At 47.4% G+C, this 17482-nt stretch overlaps 1 protein-coding gene across 1 annotated transcript in view; it reads right to left on the bottom strand.

Annotated features, from left to right (window-relative positions):
• The window catches only part of LOC149347128 (putative sodium-dependent multivitamin transporter), a 58984-nt gene that overhangs the window by 29891 nt on the left and 11611 nt on the right, over positions 1 to 17482 (bottom strand). The window contains exons 5-7 of the mRNA XM_089541497.1: positions 16140 to 16191; positions 13072 to 13139; positions 8460 to 8617 (exon numbers count right to left, since the gene is read on the bottom strand). Of these exons, the coding sequence (XP_089397623.1) occupies positions 8460 to 8617; positions 13072 to 13139; positions 16140 to 16191 (278 nt within the window). The remainder of the gene's footprint in view (positions 1 to 8459; positions 8618 to 13071; positions 13140 to 16139; positions 16192 to 17482) is intronic.

Below are 17482 nucleotides of genomic sequence, written 5' to 3'. Positions count from 1 at the left end.
ACGCAGCCCACCGCGTCAGGAGACTAAGCCCTTTAGCAAGAAGGACTTTCCCCCGCTGCAAACGACCCTTCCCACTACCTCTACGTGGGCCTCCAAGGCCGCCAGGACTCATACCCCGAACTCCCAGGTCCAGTAAGTGACTGCTCTGCGGGAAGAGGTAGGCAGCTCAAGGCAGCCATCACTACCTGCACCACCGCTGTACCCCCAACTCCTCCACCCCTATCCTCTCCACCCACCTCGCCACCTGTCCAACCTCCTTCGAAAAAGAGAAGGACTGATGAGACGCCACCACAACCCATAGACTTGGAAGGTAACTTTCAGGACTTCGCCGAAAACATAGAAGCCAGGCTCGCAGGGCGCATTACTGCACAGGTCACTGCACTGTACCAAATTTTGATTGAAACTACCATTACCCGTTTAATGGATACTGTCATCACTAGCACCGTGACCAAGGTAGAGGAGCGTTTACCGCACCTTATTCCTAGTGTGAGGCGGAGGGGTGTCCGGGCAGACTAAGACACAGGTGCAAAAGTATAACTGTTTATTTGAGAACGGCCATAGGCGTCCGGCGAGCCCGGTGGCACTCAACCGACTGCCTAACTGCGCTAGCAAGCCAGCGGCCTCCCTCGGGATATGCGCGATATGCGCGTACTACTCTCGACAGAACTAAATGTGAGGCGCTGGCGCGCGGCATGCCGTCGACGCGTAGAGAGAGAAAGCAAGTCCGAGGTGCGCGCGGGGCGCGGCATGCCGTCGACGCGTAGCGAGAGAGAGCAAGTCCAAGGTGCGCGCGGGGCTGGCGCGCACACGTGCACTCGAAGGGGCGTCGGAGAAGTTATAATATGGTAGTCCTCACACTAGACTCTCACTGGCCTCTCCTACCACAGTGCCACCCCCCACACCCCGCCATCGCCCCTCCACCCTACAGCATGGGTCTTCCAATGGAACATGAATTTTTACAGATTCGTCAATGGAACTGCAGGGGCTTTCAGCGTAAGCGCGATCCTCTGCTGCAAATTATCGCTACTTCCTCATCCCCACCAGACATCAACGCAATTCAGGACGCAAACGTTTGCAAACAACTTCCCCGATTCGCTCTTATCTCCTCGGACTCTACTGATGTTCCTCGGGTGGGCACATACGTCTGTAACTCTTTGCATTACATGGAACACGCAATTACCACTCCTATCGCTCACACCTTCATCGAAATTTTACCTCCAACCCCTGCACCATCTCCCTGGTTCGTTCTTAACTGCTATATTCTACCACGACAGCCAGTTAATCTACTCCCTCCACTCCACAGATCCACGACGGAATTGGCTGGATTAAATCCCCTACTCATTGCCAGTGACTTCAAGTGCGGCCACGTGGACTGGGGCTATCGGCGCACCAACCACAGAGGCACAGTTCTCTGAAATGAAATGATGGTGCTCTACTTGACCATCTTTAATGATTTTAGCCTGCCTACGCGGGTTGGTAACAGTGTTACTACCGATACCAGCCCAGATCTCACGCTTGGAAGAAATGTGGCCCACCTGCAGTGGGAAAGAACGGAAACCACACTAGGCAGCGACCACCAACTAATTCGCATAACACTAAACTATCGCCGCCCTCAGCGCAAATTTACCTTTAGACGAACTGATTGGGACCAGCTACAAAAATTTCGCCAGGAACATGTACAGTCAACACCGGTATCCTTCGACCTAGACACCTGGCCTACCCAGTTACAGGAGGACATTCGCCAACATACCCAAACGCTAGACACTACCCCAGACACCCCCGTAATTGACAGTAGGCTTGCGCACCTCCTTCAAGCTCAAGAAAGCATAACATACAGGTGGAAAACTCAGAAACAGAATAGGAAACTAAAACACAACCTCGCACAGCTTCAGACCCAAATAAACGCCACAGTGCCACTATTTGCAAAGGTAACTGGAAGCAGATTTGTGGCAGCCTCCGCGGCAGTCTCTCCCCAACTCGTGCCTGGCACCCCTTACGCCACATGCTAGACCACACGCAATCTAAAATCCAGACACGCCTTAGCGTTCGCCGCCTTACTCATAACCACAGGCAGGATAGGAACGCTTTCCTCGCGCAGGTGAAATCAACATATACCACCCCAGGTGACCCTTGCAAGCACCCCGAGTACACGGGTCCACCTCAACCCCAGCCTGACGCCCCTATTACAGAGGCGGAATTTCGGACAGCTCTTTTGAAATTGCGCAATACTGCGGTGAAGATTAAATTACCAATGCTGCCATCCGAAACCTTGACGATGCCTCCATATCCAATCTATAGTCACCCATATTAACGAGGGCTGGAAATCAGGTACCCTCCCTGCCACCTGCAAGCATGGAAAAATCATATTTATTCCGAGGCCCCACAAACCCATCAACATAGAGAATATCCGACCAATATCTCTGACATCTTGCCTAGGGAACGCCTTCGAACACATAATTCTTGCCCGACCAACGACGTACATGGAAGACAACCACCGTTTCCCGCACAGCATGGTGGGCTTTCGTGCGCACCTATCTGCACAGGATGCCCTACTACAAATTACACATGACGTGCTTGATGACATGATCCCCCACCTCACCAAAGCTATTCTGGCAGTTGACCACACAAAGGCATTTGACAGGATTCGACACGATGCCATTTTGCGAGAACTGCAGGCACTACAGGTAGGCTCAAATACCTACAACTACGTTCGCGCCTTTCTCTCCGGCCACACTGCCTCCCTGCACATAGCTGAGCTGAGCACACCACCTTATACACTCGGCGAGCTTGGAACCCCCCAAAGCGCGGTTCTCTCCCTCTTCTCTTTAATATTGCTGTCATCCCCTCAGCTCATAAACTCGCTCTCATCCCACACCTAAGGCATACCTTGTACGCTGATGATATTACCGCATGGAACGCTCATGGATCTGAGGGAGAAATTGAGGAAACTCTTCAATTAGCAGCTGACACCATCTCCGCTCACGCGTCATCTATTGGGCTCGAATGCTCACCCTCTAAATCCGCACTTCTCCTGATAAGACCGAAATCTGCCACAAACTCGACCATTCAAATCGCTTTACAAGGAACCCCTATCCCCGTCACCCCCACCCTCCGTATCCTTGGCCTTTACTAGCAGGATTCCGGACGCAACGATCAGACAATTAAAACACTGAAGGCCTCCAAGCAATCAGTGTTGCAACTTCTACGCCGCGTATCCTCCGTGCACAAAGGTTTAGACGACGCCGACAGCATGAATGTAGTGCATGCTTTTACAATTAGCCGCATTTTATACACCAGCCCATATCTTAAGCTGAACCGCATGGAAACAGAGCGAGTGAACGCCATGACTCGTCTAGCAACCAAGGCAGCCTTAAACCTACCTCTCAGCACTAGCACAGACAAACTCCTTGAACTAGGCATGCATAACACCTTTCAGGAACTAGTAGACGCGCACCTTCAGACACAGTATCTAAGACTCGCCGCAAGCGCAACTTGCAGGCACATCCTCGCTTCCCTTCGCATCAACATTCCTGCTAATCAGTCATCCCTTTTAGCCATTCCTCAACACATTCATACCCTACTCGTTGTTAAACCCCTTCCTCGGAACGTTCATCCCTAGTACCACATCCCTCGCCGCGCTGCTCGCGCTAAGGCCCTTCACAAGTATTACGGACAAGCCCGGGACGCGTATTCGGCAACTGCAGCCTGTACAGCCACAAGGCTTGAAACCGCGGTGAATTGATCACGGTAACTGAAGATTGTCATAACGGCTTACCTAAAAGGGATAATTATTCCCTAAATAATGCTTAAAAGTCTATACCAACGTATTGTTACTAACCATGTAATATTTAGTTTAAATTCAAACTTATATTCCAGCGCTGTGATTAATCTGTGTAAAAGTATGCAGAAAATGTTTTGAAAATCTTAAACTGCGTTATATGCCACTAAGCATCACGATTTGCGACCTAAAAGGGAATGAAATTAAAAAATGAAATAAAAAAAAACAATAAAGTTACAGTACAGCGAGCGGAGTCGAACGGCCGACCTTCCATACGCAACACGTGCCTCTAATTCACTGCGCCATAGCGGCGATGTCAAGCCGTCGTTCTGAATGAATATTTATAACCAGCCTTAATGGTGGCTGCTACCTGCCGGTGGGCGGCGCTGTCATCGCTGGCTGTACCGGCTGCATTTGGCGAACACGCGCCCGGGACGCCATTTGGGTAGACGCCACTTGCACAACGCATGAAGCTGTAGCAGTTGGTTACAATCCAGCCCTAGCACAGCCCCTCACACACCGCCTTCCCTCGGGCTGTACGCCTGAGGAGGAAGAGGAAACAGCTATCGCCCTAGCCCTTGTACATTCTAATGCAAACTACAGCTTTAGCGACTCCAAAACGGCTCTGTTCAACTTCGCGAGAGGCAGGATTCACGCCCCTGCTTGGGAGTTGTTGAACACCCCCCCCCCCCCCCCCCCCCCCCCCGAAAAAAAAAAACTTACAACGCAGGGTAGAACTCCAGTCGGTGCCGGCTCACTCTGGGAATCCAGGAAACGAGGCTACCAATAAATTGGCCCGAGGTTTGATTTGCCGGGATGAGGACGGCCTCGGTCCAGGCTTCTCGAGAGGACGGGCGCACACCTTTGCAGAGCTCACGCAAATGCCCCGCTTGGACCATCGGACTTACCCTCCTCCACACCCCTCCCTTAACCACTCCCAACAGATCCTCTGGAGACACCTCCAGACCGAATCCCTCTCATCCCCTCAGCTGCTATCTCACTGCTGTGGCACCTCTTCTGCATGCTCCCTGTGCGGCAACCCTCACGCCACTCTCTCCCACATCTTTTCGGCTGCCCTGCTGATCCTCCCCCGCAGGGATAGCCCGCGTTATCAAGTTGGGAGGACTGGGAGGTCGTGTTCTCGTCTCTGGACCCGCTATCGCAGCTTGCTGCGGTGCTTCGCGGTGCAGACGTCATGAAAAAACACCACATGAACGTTCCGACGTAGAGTGGGACCGTGCGGTGGTCCAGGGACCCAAGGGGGGTCAACACACTTGCCATAATAAAGTTTTTCTCTCTCTCTCCGCTCTACTTGGCTGCAGCTGTCATGCACGTGTTCCCTCCTTTCCACGTGGCAGCAGCTGCCGCGACACCAGTTTTTCTTCTTTCTGACTACGCCCACTGCAGGGCAAAGTCCACTCTCATATCTCTCCAATTAACCCTGTCCTTTGCCAGCTGTGGCCACCGCATTCCCGCAAACTTCTTAATTTGATCCACCCTCCTAACTTTCTGCCGACCCCTGTTACACTTGTCTTCTCTCGGAATGCACTCCGTTACCCTTAAGGACCAGCGGTTATCCTGCCTTCACATTACATACCCTGCCCAAGCCCACCTCTTCTGCTCGATATCGACTGGGATGTCATTAACCCGCGTTTTATCCCTCCCCCACTCCGCCAGCTTCCGTTCTTTTAACATTACACCTATCATTATCCTTTCCATTGTTCGATGCGTTGTCCTTAACTTAAGCTGAACCTGTTTCGTTAGCCTCGATGTTTCTGCCCGATAGGTCAGTAGTGGTAAGGTACACCTGTTGTAAACTTTTCTCTTGAAGGATTTTGGTAAACTGCCATTCATAATGAGAGAACCTGCCATATGCTCTCCACCCCATCGTTATCCTTCTAGTGATTTCCCTCTCATGATCCGGATCAGCGCCCTCTACCGGCCCTAAGTAGACGTATTCCCTTACCACTTCCAGCACCTCGCCACCAAATATGATCTGCTGTTCCTTTGCGAGACTGTTGAAAATTACTTTGATATTCTGCATGTTAGTTTTTAGACCCACTGTCCCGCTCTTCCTGTCTAACTCATTGATCATGCTTTGCAGGGCATCTCCTAAATGACTTAGCAAGGCAATGTCATCAGTGAATCGCAAATAACTTAGGTATTCTCCATTCACTCTTATGCCCAACTGTCCCCATTCCGGGCACCATAACACCGCCTGTAAACAGGCTGCGTATAGCTCTGGCGGGATCGTGTCTCCCTGCCTGACACCCTTTCTTATTGGAATTTTATTACTGACTTTATGAAGTGGCATGGAAGCTATGCAGTCGTTAAGATAGCTTCCAGTATTTTCACGTAAGATTCTTCTACACCCTGATTCCGCAATGCCTGCGTGACTGCTGAGGTTTTCACTGAAAATTGAAAATTGTTTTTTTTTTTCGAAAGGAAATGGCTCAGTATCTGTCTCCCATATATCTGCGGACACCTGAACAGTGCCGTAATAGAAGGAATAAAGGAGGGACTGAGAGAAGAAAGGAAGAGGTGCGTAGTGAAGGGCTCAGGAATAATTTCGACCATCTAGGGATCTTTAACGTGCACTGACATCGCGCAGCACACTGGCGCCTTTTGGGTTTCGCCTCCATCGAAACACTATCTCGTAATCAATGAACGCTAAATATAGGTTCTGGTTATAGTCTGGCCATTTATCTATAAACTGAATAATATTGTGAATATGATCTAATGTCGATTATCTTTTACGCAGGCGTGCCTGATCATTTGGCTGATTGAAGTCTAAGGTTGTCCTGTTTCTATTTGCGATTACATTAGTAAATACGTTGTGAGCAACAAACTGCAAGATGAGCGGTTTGTAATTTTTCCAGTCCTTGATGTCTGCTTTCAGATGATATGAGATAATGATAGCGTTCTTCCAAGCTTCTGGTACGCTCGAGGTCATAAAGCATTGAGTATACAGTGTGGCTAGTTTTTTTAGCACCATCTCCCCTCCGTCCTTCAAGGGATCTGCGGTTACCTGATCCTCACCAGCTGTTTTCCTCCTTTGTATTGCTCCTAAGACTTTCTTTACTTCCTCCTTCGTTACTGGCGTGATGTCCTGCTACTTCTCTCATTAACTTTCTGATTATATTGGCTACTATACAGTTTTGTGTAGACCTCTACGGCTACTTTAACTATCTTATCCATATTGCTCATGACATCGGCAGTATGGATAAGATTGCCAATGTCATTCTTCACCAGGGCAATAACGAATTTTTCCCTAAGGATGCACCTAGTGCAAGTGCACCAAAAAGGCAAGGGAATTACCCTGTTTCCTTTTTGCCACCGGCAACCCGTCGCCTAGCCAGCCTGCCGCCTTCCAACTGGTGGCAATTGGCAGGTGGATACTTCATCCGCAGGCAGGGCGGCTTTTTCGCAGGCCTTGACTGTCTACTGAGTACTTTCTACTTATTATTACCGCTTGCGGTGTTTCGACTAGCAGTTTCTGTTTGCTCACCATCCTAGCGAATCGGTTGCCAAGAAACGGTGGTGTCTGAAAGACGTAGCGGATCAAGCCGAAAAATACTGCTGCTCCGGAAACCGCGAAAGCTGGACGCATACGTGGGACGGATGAAACCTTCCATTTAAGGCAGCGGTATGGTCCGCTTCCACTTTGCGCCCTGTTCGGTGTCAGTATACACTCACTATATACAAGGAGTATATACAAGGAGTAAAAAAGAAGTAAAGCGTCCTATTGCACATTTCCTTTACTCCCTTTTATAAGAGGAAGTGTGCTAGACGACAACTTGTTGTCTCTTTACTCCCCTATAGATGTATTTGTGCTTAGAGTGTAAGCCAAGAGTCCACTTTTTTTTGCGTCCTCTCTGGGCGGAACGGCAGCGAGGTGTACGAATCACGCATTCGGCATGCTCTGCGTTAATCACAAACAATCTACCAATCGCATCACGCATAATGAGCTGCAGAAACTAAGCGCCACTTCTTCACGTTTTCTTCAATGACATAGGCGGCACATCCCCTGCTGTCTGCTCGGTGCCCTTAGACGGAACTTAGCACAGCGGCGCGGTCGTTACATGCAGCGCACAAAGCTCGCCCCCTTGCGTTACGGCGAGGCTTCATGAAGAATAAAAGTATTGAACGGCACTGGTGCTACTAAAATCCCCGCGTTAATTATTGATGGTTTCCGCCAAATACGGTCGGGGGCCCGAAAAGCAAGTCACTAAGTTGGCTTACGTGGCTGGCCATTCTTACACGTTTCAGTACTAGAGGTACCGAAATCTGTTATCTGCCACCAGAACATCTTTCTTGCGAAATAAAGTGCATTAATGGGTGATGACTGTGGCGAAAACAATCACTTACCAGCCCCGACCGTAACAACCGATTAGGTGATTCTGCGCAGTTAGCCGCGCACTGAGTTGCTAAAGTAGGACCGCCAAGCCGTGGCAATTATGGTATTTCTTGGTCAGGAAAGAATTATTTCTTTACGCCACCACGAAGGCAGGACTTTTGTTGCTCTCTGCACAGGCATTTAACCGCCAACCTCGTCGATGGGAGTGCAGCCCAGTAGACAGCGTTCGATGACACGACATACATGGCTGCTAATGTATACAAATGTAAGCAATTTGCATCGTGTCGAATAAATATCAAGTGCGACACCAGCGAGCGGCCTTACCTTAGAATATACGCCGTGACGTTGATATCACTCAAAGGCCTAAGTGGTGGGCTGACACCACTCGAGTCCTGGATAACTTTGCCGATGATGATTGCGGGAATCGACAGCATCACCAGAGCTTGGATACAGTCCGCCCAGACGACACTGCGGAGTCCGCCCTTGGGTAGAAAAAAAAACAGGCGTAAAAGGCTACAACAGAGCAGGGCCTCACTGTGTGTTAGTTAGCGCACATTAAGTGAAGAAAAGGAGCGTAAGAAACGAAACTAGCCGACGTTTTGGCAGCTTTCAAAGCGAATCGAATTGCTCTTCTCTTGCGAGAGCTCTGACAGCTTCACCTATAACCGAAACGGTACGCTGAGCATTAAGGGACGCAGGATAAGTGTTTACACTTCCGAAGCCTTTCCTCAGGACGTTACTGCGCAGTAGTCGTCATAATCATCATCATCACCATCACCATCAGCCTGACTACGCCCACTGCAAAAGAAAGGCATCTCCCATATCTCTCCAACTAACCCTTTCCAGTGCCAGCTGCAGCCACCCTATTCCCGGAAACTTCTTAATCTCATCCGCCCACCTAACTTTCTGCCGCCCCCTGCTACGTTTGCCTTCTCTTAGAATCCACTCTGTTACCCTTAAGGACCAACGGTTATCTTGTCTTCGCATTACATGCCCTGCCCAAGCCATTTTTTTATTTTCGTTTCTACTAGAATGTCATGATTCCGTGTTTGAACCCTGACCCCTCTCTGCCCTCTTCACAGCTCTTAACGTTACACCTATAATTTTCTTTCCGCAGCTTCCTGCGTTGTCCTGAATTTAAGTTGGATCATTTTTGTTAGTCTTCATAGGTGAAAACCGGTAAGATAGAGCTGTTACGCACTTTGTTATATACTGTTATACATGCTCAAGATTGAATGGCCCCAAATTCCACTACCATGGAACAACGGCGCATTCAGTCTTTGAGCCGTTAAATAAATTCCCCACGTGAAAAAATGCTTCAACGGTAGTCGAAAGTTGACGTGTCCATCTCCTATGTGAAACTTCTGCGCTTAGATTCCCCCTGATGCAATTCCTTCATGTAGATCTCTTTGTGGAGCTACAGTGAAAATCAATGCATAGATTTCTGAGAGGTTCGCACGAAAATTCCAGCCACAGTTTGGAAACTCCCCAACATTTTGTCCTCAACCTTTACGCAGAAAAAGCAATATCTATATCGCAACCTCATTATAGAGCACTCATTTCCAGGCCTACGTGGAAAACATGATAGCAGATGCCACGTTCTAGAAATCGCGCAGTGTCTAGTGCAAATACTATTCGTAGCGCATGAGTAGGCAGATAGTGTGATCTTTGATCAGTAGTATAGATGGTGACGGCATCTTGAATCGCACCTCACTTTTGCAGGACAAGTACACAAAGCTGGCAATGGGTAGGGTAACAGCCTGCTTTTTTAGCGGTTGGTTATTGGCAGAGATATTTTGCAGGCGACAAACTAACCAATTCATTTGCACTATAGTGCGTTTGCACTAGTCGTTCACCTTAGAAAAAGTCGTTCGTATAGCTATCCTTAGAGACAAACTGTCTTTATTATTCACCAGCCCATAACAGGAACCACAGGCATGGCAAAGTGTTCAGAATTAACAGGCTTTTTTGTATTAGACGTTTGTCGTATACACATAACTTGACAAAATGTTGAAAATAGAGATCTGATTTTTCGGGTAAGGCGCCGAAGATCACGAGCCGCGTGTTTAAGCTCCAGGTTGCGTTGCGTTCGTCGCATTCGAACGAACTGCTTTTTGTCCCGAAAGTTTTGTTCAAGCAAGGGTAATGAAAAAAGCAGAGCATTTTAGAACTTTCTGATTGCAATTATAAAACGTATATGTTGTATTTGGACACAAGTAGCGTATTCGGGGTTCGTGTGACAACAACAGGTCGGCAGCGTTGCTGAAGATTCATATAGAATACAAAGAGGCAGCATTCTTTTCGATGCATAAACATAACCATCCCCTGAGACGTAATATGAATTCTAGAGCGCCACGTGGAGCACCTTTTTAGAGTGCTGTGAAATTCTCGACACCGACGTTGCCGCTCTTCAGAACGACGCTCCGTGCCAGCGTCGTGAGCACCACACTCGCCTATGCCTTGAGACGAAAGAACAGGCGTAGGCGCCGCGTGCAGCCCCTGCACCTACAAGCCCGCTTACCGATGACGGTGGCACGTGACCGCGGCACAATCGCAATCACTTCCCCCTACTATCTTCTACCGCACTATTTCTCATCCAGCCCCTCTTATGACTGTCGAGCCAGTGCCTCCTAGAAAGAAAAGGCTCCTGCACTCCACCTGTTACGCAATGCACCTTCCCGCTTTTGACCATGCCACGGCCAAGCCGTTACTTATTGAGCCTTAAGTTCCAAATTCATGCAGTGATGCTACCGATTGGGGCAAGATGCGTGACGTCACAGCAGTTATACACAAGCTTTTTCTTTCTAGGAGGCACTGGTCGAGCGCGCCGGTAGTGTCAATTCCCCCCATCTCCCGGATTAATCCTCAATGCAGAAGAGAGCTGTTCGTGATCGGCGGAAAAAGGTGTCTCAAAAAGAGATCTTGCTGTGATAGACATAAACTGATTTCTTCCGTCATCAGAGTGCAGAAGCGGCTTCGGTTACAGCATGCGGTGGCAACGTTGGCTGTTCCACTGCTGTGTCAAGAAAAGGTACAGCCTTCGTCAAAAATATGCAACCCACCGGGTTTCCCTCCCGGCCATGCGGCGTGTCCCGCTTGGTATTGTCAAAACTTCAAACCTCTCCAAGAGAGATGAAACTGTCGCCTATGGACTTCTATACAAAGAATGGGACTCATACCGGGTGTTTCAGGTGAGATTTTATAAATTTTCTAGCAATACCCTTTACGAGTTAGAAGAGTGCTTTTTCGGCATAGCATAGTCAGCGGTGTAGCGCACTAGACTACAGCTAAAACATGCCAACTAATAGGCTGTTTAAGTAATGCTGGATAGCTAAGCTTTTAACTATACTGTCTCTTTACCTATTGAGAGACGTGTAGCTTACTGTAGCCTCCATAGCAGTTTTTACACTTTAAAATCCGTAGTTACGCTCGGCGGTTTGACCCGACAAATTTTCGCTACGTCTAGCCAAAATGCATGCACTTTGGAGAAGTTTGCAAGCAAAGCAACCCCTCCAGAGAACGTAGCTCGTCGAAAAAGCCAAAATGTGTACAGACCACAGTGCATAGGGTAACTGCTTTTTCGGTACTCTAAAAAACTTACTTATTAGCCACGGTGAGTAGCTCACCTCTTACTAAATGAGAAGACTGACGGTAATAAATAAAAATATGTGTAAGCATTATAGTTACCAGCCTACACGCTAGCATGTCTTAGCTGTTTTCTCATGAGCTACACCACTGACAATGCAATGGCAAAAAAAGCCGTTCTCACTATAAGAGGTTATTTCTAAAAATTGCAGAATCTCTTAGGTGAGACATCCGTTATGAGACGGGCATACTGGAAAGCAGCGACGTGCACAGTGACTAACATGGTACTTGAACCCGATCTCCCTACGTGTCCTCTCCCTAAGTGGGCGGTTAAGTGCGCCTGAACGCCGACTGAGTTCGGTCGTGCCTTCCATGTCGTTCTCTCCTCCTTGTGCTAAAAGGCACTGGGCGCCTACAGTTTTTGTTCCCTCAGTTCTTTCACACTTGGACCCAGGCGTCCGATTCGAACCTCCCGGATAGTGCGCATGTAACGCCCAGCGGCCAGGATTTTCACCAAAAAATGGTTTGGTTTAGTTTATGGGGTTTAACGTCCCAAAGCGACTAAGGCCGTAGTGGAGGGCTCCGGAAATTTCGACCACCTGGGGTTCTTTAACGTGCACTGATATCGCACAGTACACGGGCCTCTAGAATTTCTCCTCCAAAAAAATTCAACCACCGTGGCCGGGATCCCACAAAATTTATATATATATATATATATATATATATATATATATATATATATATATATATATATATATATATATATATATATATATATATATATATATATATATATATATATATATATACACACATTTGTTTCTTCTGCTTTTCTAATCAATTAGCTTTAAGCGACAACATATTCAGTAATATTCTTACTTGATCAACACCACAAAAAATAAATTAATTAAAAAATCCCCTGTGCTCCTTGGTTTCTGTGGCTGTTGGTTTCTCTCATATATATATATAGCAGGTTATAAAGTCCACGTCAGTCACCGGGCTTCCGCGAAGCATACGCTCCAACAGCTTGCAGACTACGTCTGTGGGAGGAAATATTGGTCGGTACGGGCGGACATAATGCTTTCGTTCGTATCAAACCATTATGTATCCATTATGTACCATTCGAGTCAATTTTCCGCCAGAGAAGGCAGAGGGCGCTAGTTCATTCCCGGTACGATCATTGTTTCTATATCTTTACCTAGGGAGAGCGCGATAAGCCTGGGAGCTTTCTCCTCAGCGCTGTTTTTTGGCGCGTCTAGAATAAGCGAACTGTCAATATTTCACTTTGGAAAGCGTATGTTTCTCCCATGGCCTGGTCTGGTTACTAATAAAAGTGGGAAACGTTCTTTACCAGAGCCGTGTATATCGTGCCGGCGAAGCCGATGATAATGTTCGAGTACAGCAGCGCCAACGGAAACACTGGAAAAGCAGCAAACAAATAACGAAAGCCACAGGAGCGTTAATTATAATTGGTTGAATAACATCCGAATGCCGCACGTTTGTTCTTGCAATCACCGGCTCTTGTAGGCGGAGAAAGTTAGACGCAGGCATGGGTAAATGCGGGTAGCAATATTGTGGTTATGTCTGAGAAATTTATTGCTTATGACGGCGCGCCTTATTATCTTCTTTCTTTTTGTTCGCTGCACACGAGCGTAAAGGTACCGTCTTTGAGAAAAGTAAATAGGGAACATGATTTGATTCTCAGCCGTTTTGTGGAGCACTTATGGCACCCCAAAACACCGAAATCCTCGAAAGGTCAGAAGGTGGGTTCTACTCGCCTTACACAAATTTAGAGTTCTTGAGGCGAAAGAATAAACTCTGTTATCTGGTTAATTTTGGCAAAGGCAGTCCTTTTTTGCACTTGCACTGTCAAACGCAGTTAAAATTTCGTCAGTACGTAATTGGGCAAGAATAAAAACCTTTATGCCAGGTACGCAAAACTAAGAAATGTGTTATGTTTAAAAAAAGTACACTTTGAAACAGGTAAAAAACATTGTGCCCTGAGAAAAAAATCGTAATAAAAAAGATATCAGACAAGCTGCCTTTACACATTTGTGTGCACCTAGAGTGCACACTAGGGGCTGTGTTATCAGGGCTATGTCATTTCTAAATTAATTACAAACTGGCAGTCAGACGCCCTCAAAAAAAAGAAACTATGAGCAGTTCATGATATGTCTTCTTGCTTAACACTTTAGTTATGCGACCAGGCAGTCGCATAACTTATAAATCATAAAATTGATTTTTGACGAAAGGAAATGGCGCAGTAACTGTCTCACCTATCTCGGTGTACCCCCCGAACCGCACCGTAAGTGAAGGGAGGAACGCGGGATTGAAAGAGGAGAGAGAAAGAGTGGCCGTAGTGGAGGCCTCCGGAATAATTTCGACCACCTGGGGATCTTTACCGTGCATTGACATTGCACAGCACGCGGGCGCCTCTTGCGTTTCGCCTCCATCGAAACGAAGCCGTCGCGGTCCGGCTCGAGTCCGACTCAGTTGCCGAGCGCCTTAACCCGTTAAATCAGTGATTAAGTTTTTAGTTACTGCAGTTACCGGGCATGTTTATTTGGAAGCTTCTACTACTCCGAGACAGTTCCATCCGGTACAGTTTTTGTAGCAAGCATGTGTTCGAAATTGTTTGCTTCAAAATTTCTGGCGACGCTTAAGTTGCCTTAAGAGTGTAAAGCGATAGCGTTGCTAACTACTTCGTATGGAGTGGCCACTTAAGGTCTAAACTAGCGCTCAGAACGAAGGTTCCTCAATTTCCGAGGCTAAGTGCGGTTGGCTCAGGTCCCTGTAGGGGCAACGGTTCGAGTCCCAGATTGATGGTTTTTATTTTCAGGGCAATTTCTTTTCTTTCTTCAGAGGCACTGCGTAATGATGATGTAAAGACATCACACCGTGTAGCGCCCCTTGTGGAAGTGCGTAGTGTCGTCATCCCTGCTGTACAGTAGCGAGTAAAAAAGATTAGCACACATTACGGAACACCGGAGCGCCGGGATGGCAACGGGTGGCGCTGCGGGTGGCGAAGAGGCTGATAACGAGAGTGCCGGGCCGTTCCCATTCTGCAGTATTAGGGGGGTTCAGCGGACTGCCACGGACCAGCAAAATTACTGGCTAAAAGCAGCGCTATCATCTATTGTTCCCGCGAGTTCCTTTTGACAGACCATCGCGGACACAAAAAAAAACAGCAATAAAAAGAAGTCATCTTTGCTCATGATAACCGAGCCAAAATAAATGGCGCATTCGCAGTCACGTAGGGTCGTCACATCGGCGCTCGGGCGGTGCACGCTTGATAAAGCTTACTTCCGGCCGTCCCCCCCTTGGTTGCAAACATGGAAACGGCCCGATAGGCAGGTCTGCGAACCGCAGCGCCGCGTGGTGAGATATACCAATTCTGATCGCCAGTGATCTGTGCTAATATATTTTGCTCGCGACTGTACTGTGTGATAGTTTTGGAGTGTTTGAATTGACCGCGCCAGGCCATGTGGTTGTGACGTCAGGACCCCCTAAACTATTCCTGATTTTCTTAGCAAGCCATTTCTCCGCTCAAAGCGGCCGTTAATGCTAACGCGTTAAAATTTCCAGCTAAGGCGGCGTAATTATGCCTACAGGGTGGTGGCAATGGACGCGAAATTACTCCAAAACGTTACGCATATGTTGGTTATTGGCATTTGAGCAATGCTGCTAGCTGAAAGTGAAAGGTGAAAAGTTGTTAGCTTGGCCTGTTCCTCTGTGCCATTGACAAGCAAATCGCAATGCGCAGCAGCTGAGGTCCACTGAAAAGAAGTTACCTAATTTTCACCGCATTGTACGTTATTACGCGGATTAAATTGGAAATTACGAGGTGCATGCTGACGAACGCGGATGAGTTACGCTAATTTTGCTCTACTTAATAGACGTTGAGTACGACCGCCTCTAAGTTCCGTCTATAAACATGCACGGTAATCGCAGTGACTGAAGTGTTTAATAATGTATTTTAGTATTAACTAAAAGTCATCATCGACGACAGCATTTGTCCTCTTATTGTGTGTCCGTCTTTTTGCAGAACCTACGCATAAAAAACGGCTTTAATGTACTTTTTTTTAGGTAGTGAAAGCCGAATTTTGAACACACTCTAGGAATTCACCAGTAAAACCGGGGTATTATTCGGTACGTCCGAATGATGTAGGTAATTAAAACACCGCACGAAAATCAACAGAAAGGTCTAGATCCTACATAACAACGCTAAGAACCTCATTAGCAGTAAGCCGCACAGCGTTTTCTGCTTGATATGTGAATCCTATGCATGAGCCGCGATGGACTGCCGTTTGGTCACTTCGCAGCACGATCAGGGATAAACATCACGGTCAGGGATAAACCGGTTATGCGCGAACTTTGTATGGATATTAAATAATAATACGAATGTGCAGAAATACGTACTCGTCGAAATTCCAATGGCGGCGCTGTAGATACCAACTGCACCCAGAGTTTGCTGCGGTGAACAATATTTTGAAAGTTATCAGAGCGGCTGGAACTCAAACGAACTTTACATATTTCGTGAATAAAAATAACGCAAATACGCAATGAGCCACACTCTAAAGAATAAAACGTCAAAGGATTTTTTTTTTTTTGCGTGGAGTGCAAAAGCTGTCTGCCAGGCACTTCGACCGAACGCCCTTTTTCCTGTTTTTCCAGCGTACAATTGGCGAAGCCAAATTAGGTAGGGCCTTTAGCGCTGCTGCATGACTGCGTAGTTGGTCATTAGGCTTGCGTTTTGTAGTTTACTGCATTTGGGGAGTTTTAACTATGCTCTTAGTGTTGTCCACACATAATAAAGCCGGAGGTATCCATAGCATCTCGGATGTTCAATCCGTACGAGAGGGTTAGACACATCGAAAAATTGATCAACCTTTTCCTGCGCTCTAACGCCTGAATGGCAGAAGAGAAAAATACGACCCTATTTTTAAATCGTACATTTATACTTTCATTCTAGTGCACTTCACTAGATCAGCTGCTATATGAGTGCGTCATCCTGTCATCCGTCGCGTCCCACGAACCTCTCCCTGCTTTTTTTGAGCCCTCCTTTTACTATCATCCACGCAGTCAGCTCAGGCGCCCGTAGTCTAACCAATAAAAAAACGTCAAGTAGATACTTGATGTGCAAGTGCGGAGCGCACTCGCAATGATGAAACGGCGCAGGTTCTCATGACCAGCATAGGTCACGTGTCTTTGCGCCGGTGGTGCTGACCAATAGGCATGAAACGCCGATGACTACTGCGCCGGATACGACAGGTGTGCTCCACCAACAGCGTTCGCTATAAAAGTCAACCTCCTGATACTAGATGTCCAAGAATAGCCTCTCGCCCACATGATACCTAAGCCGTACTAGACACTGCCAGTTTCATCTACACGCACTGCCATAATAGAATGCTAGAGTCATGAGAGGCTCTAAGATTACAAACAGAGGAAATAAAAGAAGAAAATAAATGTCGCATTCGTAATGTCCGAAGAAAATAAATGTCAGAATAAAGTCAGATTCGAACCCACTTATTCGTACAAAAATGCCCACGTTGAGACAAAAAGAGCGAAAAGCATGTTCAGCCTTACTTTCAGGCCGTGTGAATTAGACCAGATGCTTGCATTCAAGTTACATGCGTAGTCGTTCGCTGTCCTCCCAGGCTGAAGCGATATTTTAACCCCTGGCTTCGTGATCGTAACCTCACTTGTACATTAGTTTCTCAAAGCGCTTCCCGCTCCCGTTTAACAAAGTGGGCGCAAGTAGA

This window comes from Amblyomma mixtum, chromosome 4 (genome assembly GCF_055824585.1).
Source record: "Amblyomma mixtum isolate Tamu chromosome 4, ASM5582458v1, whole genome shotgun sequence".
NCBI classification, from domain to species: domain Eukaryota; kingdom Metazoa; phylum Arthropoda; class Arachnida; order Ixodida; family Ixodidae; genus Amblyomma; species Amblyomma mixtum.
The sequence above is the reverse complement of the archived record's forward strand: the minus strand, read 5'-3'. Positions and strand labels throughout refer to the sequence as shown.